Source organism: Vigna umbellata, chromosome 7, assembly GCF_029865625.1.
Source record: "Vigna umbellata cultivar VRB3 chromosome 7, Vumbellata_1.0, whole genome shotgun sequence".
Taxonomy (NCBI): domain Eukaryota; kingdom Viridiplantae; phylum Streptophyta; class Magnoliopsida; order Fabales; family Fabaceae; genus Vigna; species Vigna umbellata.
The window spans coordinates 12,899,182-12,907,551 of NC_142171.1; the positions used below are offsets into that span (position 1 = coordinate 12,899,182).

Consider the following 8,370-nt stretch of genomic DNA (forward strand, 5'->3'; position numbering starts at 1 on the left):
ATTAAACGAAATTTAGGCATATCATAGATTTTTGAAAAGCCACGGCCGGTTATAACAATTATGAATATAAATGACGCCATGAAGCTTTCTAAATACAGGTGAAAGTGAGTGCTGATATAATACTCTTGTTTACTCAGATTGATATCAGAAAAAATGAGTGCTTATTTTCTAAAAACAGTTTATGTTCTTCTACTGCTTTCTTTGCTTGCCTCTGGAATTAGTGTGTCATTCAACAACTCAAATGGAATTGGTGAAGCAAAATGCATAGACAGAGAGAGGCAAGCACTCCTCAGCTTCAAACAAGGCTTCATAGATAACTTTGGCGTGCTCTCCACTTGGACCAATAATACAAACTGTTGCAAATGGAAAGGCATTCACTGCAACCATCAAACTGGTCATGTACATCTTCTTGATCTTCATGGAAACTATGACTACAAACAGTCTTTGAGAGGTCTAATTAATGTCACTTCATTGATTCACTTGCCTTATATTCAACATCTGGATCTAAGCCATAACTATTTTGCACTGAGTTACATCCCACACTTCACGGGACCCTTCACCAGCTTAAGATATCTCAATCTCTCTAGTTGTTTTTTTTATGGGAGGATTCCTTCTACACTTGGAAATCTCTTACAACTATGCTATCTGGATCTTGGGCATAATTTTCTTTGGGGAAAAATTCCTGTGCAGATTGGGACTCTCAAACATTTACAGTATCTCGATCTTGGAGGATTTTATCTTTCTGGAAAAATCCCATATCAAATTGGGAATCTCAAAAAGCTACAATATCTCAGTCTTAGAAGGACAACGAAAGATTATATTTCAAATTCCCTTTCTGGAGCAATCCCTTTTCGCGTAGGAAATCTTCCATTGTTGCATACTCTCCGACTGGTTGGCAATTTGGATATAAAAGCTGAGGATGCACAGTGGCTGTCTACTCTCCACTCCTTGACTGTTCTTGAGTTGAGTTCATTGCATAGTCTTAAATCCTCTCGAGAATGGCTACAAACTATCGGTAAAATCATTCCAAACTTAACAGAGCTTAGACTAGTTGATTGTAATCTTCTGGACAATCATATTCAATCTTTGTTCCATTCTCAATCTTTCAACAATTCCATTTCTCTTGCCATCCTAGACCTCTCTTTTAATATGTTGAGAACGTCAACCCTTCCAGTCTTGTTTAACTTTAGCCTTCACCTTCAAGAGCTTTATCTTTCTCACAATAATATAGCTTTGTCACCTTCTCTATGTCCAAAAGTTTCGTCTCTTAAGATCCTAGACCTCTCTTATAATAATCTAACATCATCAATGTTTACAGGGAATTTTAATATCAGCTTCAAACTTCAAGAGCTTCATCTTGTAAAGTGCAGTATTACGGATAAAAGTTTCCTTGTTTCATCTAGTTCTACAATGAATTCTTTGCTTCTCTTCTCTATCTTGACCTCTCAGATAACCTGTTAAAGTCATGTTCTATATTTCACTGGCTTTCTAACTTTACGAACAATCTTCAAAACCTTTATCTTGATTATAATTTGTTGGAAGGTCCCATTCCAGATGAATTTGGGATAGCTATGAACTCTCTTGAAAATCTTCATGTGTCAGATAGCAAATTACAAGGCAAAGTTCCGTCTTTATTTGGGAGCATGTGTAGACTACAGATATTAAACATCTTAAATAACAAGTTAAATGGCGAATTTCCCAGCTTCATTCAAAATTCTTCATGGTGCAGCCGACACATATTTCGGGCATTGGACTTATCTTATAACCAAAGATACCCGAGAGCATCAGACAACTATCTCAGCTGGAGTTTTTATCATTGGAAGGGAATTCTTTAGAGGGTGATGTCACTGAATCTCATCTTTCTAACTTTTCCAAATTACTTCACTTATACTTTTCACATAACTATTTGTCTCTAAACTTTGTCTCTAGTTGGGTTCCTCCTTTTAGATTGAGTTACTTGCGTCTTGCATCTTGCAAGCTAGGTCCGGGTTTTCCTAATTGGCTACAGACTCAAAATTCCTTAATCGAACTTGATATATCTAGTAATGGGTTGAATGATTTGGTACCAGAATGGATTTGGAACAAGTTGCAAACTATATACGATTTGAATATGTCTAACAATAATTTCACTGGTTCAATTCCTAATATGAAATTGAAGCTTCCTTACAAACCATCTATAAATTTAAATTCAAATAGATTTGAGGGAAAAGTTCCACTGTTTTTGCTACAAGCTTCCGAACTGTTACTCTCTGGAAACAAATTTTCAGATTTCTCATGTGGAAACGTCACAGCTGCAAACTTGGCCACTTTGGATTTATCATATAATCAAATAAAGGGGCAACTTGCAGATTGTTGGAAATATGCAAACCGATTATTGTTTCTTGATTTAAGCAGCAATCAATTGTCAGGGAAGATTCCTATCTCCATGGGTACCCTTGTCAAATTGGAATCTTTGGTTTTACGAAACAATAATTTAACGGGTGAGTTGCCTTCCTCTTTGAAAAATTGCAACAATTTAATGATGTTGGATGTGAGTGAGAATATGTTGTCTGGTCCAATACCATCATGGGTTGGAGAAAGCATGCAACAATTAATAATCTTGATAATGCGAGCCAATTACTTCTCTGGAAATCTTCCCCTCCATCTATGTTATTTGAAGCGTATTCAGTTGTTGGATCTTTCCAGGAATAAGTTATCAGAGGGAATTCCATCTTGCTTAAACAATTTTACTGCATTATCTGAGAAGAACATCAACAGAACTGAAACTGAAAGTCGTGTGCATTGGTATAATAGTACTTACTATGAAAATTATAATGCTTTCAATGGTAGTTATTACATGATTCACATAACATGGATGTGGAAAGGTATGGAGCGCAGCTTCACAGACCCCGAATTGATTCTTCGTAGCATTGATCTTTCATGTAACAATTTAACAGGTGAAATACCAAAAGAAATTTCGTACATGATCGGGTTAGTTTCCTTGAATTTATCAAGAAACAATTTGAGTGGAGAAATTCCTTTCGACATTGGAAATTTAAGTTCACTTGAATCCCTTGACTTGTCAAGAAATCAATTCTGTGGGAGAATTCCTTCTTCTCTTCCTCAAATGGATTTTCTCCAAAAATTAGACTTGTCACACAACTCTCTTTCTGGAAGAATCCCATTGGGAAGACACTTGGATACATTTGATGGCTCTTGCTTTAAAGGAAATGTTGATCTTTGTGGGAAACCTCTTGAAGAAAATTGCCCTGGAGATGAGATACCGATAAAGTGTGAAGAAGGACCAGAAGAGCATGATAAAGATGATAATTCAGTTTTGTATGGAGCATTATACATGAGCTTGGGGATAGGATTCTTCACAGGCTTTTGGGGCTTATTAGGTTCATTACTTCTTTGGCAACCTTGGAGAATTGCTTATTTGAGGTTCTTGAACAGACTGATAGATTGTATACTTATAATGGCTGAAGTGAACATAGCAAAGTGCCAATGGTGGCTCAAAGACTTTCATTAATTATATATCTCTTACTTGTATGTCTGTCTCTCACCCTTTCATCAATTTAGTTTAGCATTGATTATATCGTATGCTCCTACACATAGCTTTACTAATGTTAGTTCCTTTTTCAAGAAATCTCTTTTTGTTTGTGTAAAGAAATTATTGATACTGTGCTCTGTTTTTACAAGTTTTAGTGCCCCTTTTTTTTTACTCTAACGGGTTTTAGTTTATCACTAAAACCTGGTCTATCAGTACTAACGTCTGTCATATGAATTTCAGGATAAAATTTGCAGGTTATAGTTATCTGCTTCAAGATTCCGTCTTCTGAGATGAAAACACTATAAATTGCTCTGAGTGTAAGATTTCAAGGATTGAAGTTTGTAATGTCAAATATGACTAGTTATATTTAAAATAATGTCTTGCAAAATCAATGTTTGATGGTTTGATGTGTGATTATATAATCTAGACAACGCACTCTTTATATTTAATTTACTTTCGATGGAAAAAATTGTCTATAACTCAACTCGTATAATGATCCGATGATAATCTCTGAGCTTAAAACCTTAGCAGGGAATTTACCATATCTTATAATATTTCATTTTAATTTAATATCAGATAGAGATTAGAAAAAAATACCAAAAATAAAATATAAATGAAATTTTTTTAGGTTAATATTAAATAAAAAAATAGATTCTGGAAGGGTTTTCAAACTGAAATATTTTATGTCATTTTCAAGATAGAAATGTCTTAAATAATTACAACATATTAATTACATTTCAATCCACCATAATGACTGATGGATTTGAGTGTTTGAGTCTTTTCTTGATCAAGGCCTTTGTAGAGAGTAGAGGACTTATGGAAATTTCTTAAATAATTACGACATATTAATTACACTTCTAATCCACCATAAGGACTGACGGATTTGAGTGTCCGAGTCTTTTGTTGATGAAGGCCTTTGAAGAGTAGAGGACTTCTTAAGAATAATAGACTTTGATTTTTATGATTTATTTGTTTGTGTAACTTTTGCTTTCAGCGTGTGAATAAGTGTAAATCACGTATTCAATTTAATATTCACCAGTTTATGTATCAAAGTTAGTCGTTCTCTTTAAGCAAAGTTAGTCGTTTCCAAATTTAATGTTTATTAAGCAGGCAACGTGTGCTCATAGTTGTGGCATAGCTATAGCCATTTGTTCGCATAAAGAAGTAGAAGGTTTTAGGAATTGAGTGTTTCCTTTAAGAAAGAGGAGAGGTGATTTTGGACGGACGGGTGGTTATATCAGTGTCATTGCCTTTTGTATTCTGCTTTAACTTGGTGGGCATTTTTGAGCTTGTGTCAGGTTAGGTCTACCTTCTAGGATATTATTTCTTGAACCCGGGTATTTGTAACGCCGTTGTTATCTGCTTAGTCATTGTTTTTCTTACATGACTATCTCACGACTATCTCTCTGAGTTCATTGGGTTGTCGTTTGTTTTGGTTATTGTTTTTTTACATGAATTGGTGGCACAAGGATGTCCCGTTGAGTTCTACCATTACCATTGGTCCATGTTGAATGTATTGAAAAATTATCCGTGCAATTAATCTTCCTTATATATGGTTAATATACATATAGATCCTCTATTTATAATAGAAGAAACATGGTTTAAGGCCAAAATACAAATAAGAAATAATAACAAACTAATTAAAGATAAAAGATAAAGATAAAATAAAGATAATATATATCTAACATTATCTCTCAAGTTAATACATAAAAATCTTATGTACTAAGCTTGATACTAATATAATGTATAAAGACTTAGTAAAAAAAAAGTATATATTTGACCGACACCAAATTGTTAATGATTTAGGAAGACAACATAGATTCATCTCCTTTGTGTTTAATATACACATAGATCCTTTATTTATAATAATAGAAAAAATATAGACTAAACCCAAAATATAACTAAAAAATAATAACAAATTAATTAAAGATAAAAATAAAGATAATATATCTAATAATTTAAATATCTATTGTTTCTTGGACTATGTTAATTATAGACCATGACTTCTGCATGATATTGCACTAACTGAATAAAGATGAGTCAATTAAATATTAACTTAATAAACTACATGTATTCATCCAATGACATTTTAAGGGATTCGATTAGGACAATAATTCCTTAAGGTAATTGGACCAGTTTATGTTTTTTCTTTGTTTTCTAACCTGCAAAATTTTCTAACGCATATAATGAATTCAAATAAGACAAATCAACTGTTTAAAGTTTTTGGACCATTTTCATTTTTTTTTATACGAAGTGTCTAACATGCTTAATTTTTCTAAACTCATTAAACGAATTCGAATACAACAATTTCGGACCAATTTCATTTTCTTCCCTTCAAGTTTTTTTATTTCTTAACTCCTAAAATGAATTGGAATACAATAATCAATAGCTTAAGGTCCGTATGGACCATTTTCATTTTTTCTTTTCCAATGTCTAATTAACATCTATCATTTTCTAACCCATAAAATGAACATAACAATAGACAGGTCTTTGGACCATTTTCATTCTTTTAAATGTCTAGCATACTTAACTTTTAACCCATAAAATATTCTGATAGAACAATCGCTAAAACTAATTCAATTCAAAACAAAAATTGTGATTTTGGATTGGTTCAAATTTTATATTGAATTACAATTAAAGCATATTGAACCGTATAATATTCCCACCGAAAATGAAAAAACTTCACATGACACCCAGTTTCAATTTCATCTACCACAACCACTTTAATAACTTTATTGAATTTCTTTTACATATTTTGTTTAAGTAAAATTTTTGCAAATTTTATCATCATACAAGAAAAATCCTCAAAATATCATACCTGATCAATACAATCATCAGGACAAATATTTACACTACATTAATAAATGAGATATATAGAGAAGAAAAAGGAAAGCGAAAGAAAGACATAACAGAGTGTCAATAAAAAAAATTAAAATAATTAAGATGAAAAAATAAATAATAAAAAGTGAAGGGAGAGAAGAATGGATAAAGGAAGAAATCAGAAAAATTGTACATTTTACTTAAGAAGAAAATATGGGAAAAGAAGAAAATAAGTGCATATTTTACTAAAATTTAAAATTGATGGATTTTAAGACTGATTAAAATTTTACATAATTACTTCAATTATTAAGAAATTATTAACTAGAGATTTAGATTGTTAAGACAAGGGGACCAAATTATTTTATTGGGTTTTCCAATTAATTATTTCACATACATGCCATGTTATTTGGTAAATTAATCACTTTCTTGTATATGAAACTTGTTGGATTATAGCATGAAGCATCACAGAGAATGTCTTTTGAAGAAAAATCATCATAGTTACTGAGACAATAAAGAAAGAAAATACATTTTAACATAAAAGAAATTTACATAATTGTTTGAGCTAAACAGAGCAGAGAGCACTTGAATTTTAATTGAAACTACTTCCACCTGTTTGATACGTGTATTTGAAAAGGGTTTGTTCTCTTTCCTAAAAAGATATTGATATTAATAAAAGGTTTAAAGAATAATTCTGGATATATTATTTCAAAGAGTAGAGTACCATATATATACATTTAAGATCCTATAATCCTTCATCTATTAAAGGAATGACAGGTGCACAAATCATAATAATATCTAAATTATAACTAACATAATATTTGATTGCCTAATATCCTTTAATAGAATATTTGGCATATCTTAACACCCCCACTCAAGTTGGTGTATGGATATCACACATTCCCAACTTGAATAGAGACTCATTAAACAATCTTCTTGATACTCCTTTGGTGAGAACATCAGCCAACTGCAATTCTGATCTTACAAAAGGAAATGAAATTATTCCAGCTTCAAGCTTCTCTTTGATGAAATGTCTATCAATCTCCACATGCTTTGTTCTATCATGTTGCACAGGATTGTGAGCAATTGCTATAGCCGAAGTATTGTCACAGTACAAACTCATAGGTTCATTTTGTGTAAAGCCCAAATCTGATAGCACATTTTTAATCCACAAAAGTTCACATACACCTAGTGCCATGCCTCTAAATTCTGCTTCAGCACTAGATCTTGTTACTACAGGTTGTTTTTTACTCCTCCAAGTTACAAGATTCCCTCCTATAAAAGTAAAGTATCCAGAGGTAGATCTTCTATCATCTTTTGAACCTGCCCAATCTGCATCAGTGTACCCTTCTACCTTTAAGTTTTCATGATTGGAGAACAAAATTCCTTTTCCAGGAGCGGACTTCAAATATCTCAAAATCCTTTCAACAGCATCCATATGAAGCTTCCGTGGGTCATGCATAAATTGACTAACAACATTCACTGCATAAGTGATATCTGGACGTGTATGGCACAAATAAATTAATTTTCCTACCAGCCTTTGGTATCTTCCTCTGTCTATGCTTGCTGAATTTGAGCATTGAAAAAGTTTATGATTTTGTTCAATTGGTGTATCAGCTAGTTTACTCCCAAGCAGCCCAGTTTCTGATAGTAAATCAATAGTATATTTTCTTTGACATAGAAAAATACCATGTTTTGATCTAGCTACTTCAATACCTAAAAAATATTTAAGATTTCCAAGTTGTTTCATCTCAAATTCAGATGCAAGGTATTGTTGTAAACTAGAAATCTTATCTTGGTCATTTCCTGTAACAATCATGTCATCTACATATATAATCAAAGCTGTAATTTTTCCTTTTCCTCTCTTAAAAAATAAAGTGTGATCAGAGTTACTCGCTCTATAGCCAAAAGCCTTCATAGACTTGGTAAACCTTCCAAACCATGCTCTTGGGGATTGCTTTAATCCATACAGAGCCTTCTTTAATTTGCAAACCTTCATTCCAATTGAATCAGTCATGCCT

The 8,370-nt window shown here is 32.4% G+C and overlaps 1 protein-coding gene across 1 annotated transcript; it reads left to right on the forward strand.

The window, feature by feature from the left end:
- Positions 1 to 1,765: 1,765 nt before the first annotated feature.
- Positions 1,766 to 3,511, forward strand: LOC148195177 (receptor-like protein EIX2). The gene has a single exon (XM_088095108.1). It carries the CDS (start codon positions 2,111 to 2,113, stop codon positions 3,509 to 3,511), a length of 1,401 nt encoding a protein of 466 aa, XP_087951234.1. The 5' UTR covers positions 1,766 to 2,110.
- The last annotated feature ends 4,859 nt before the right edge of the window (positions 3,512 to 8,370 follow it).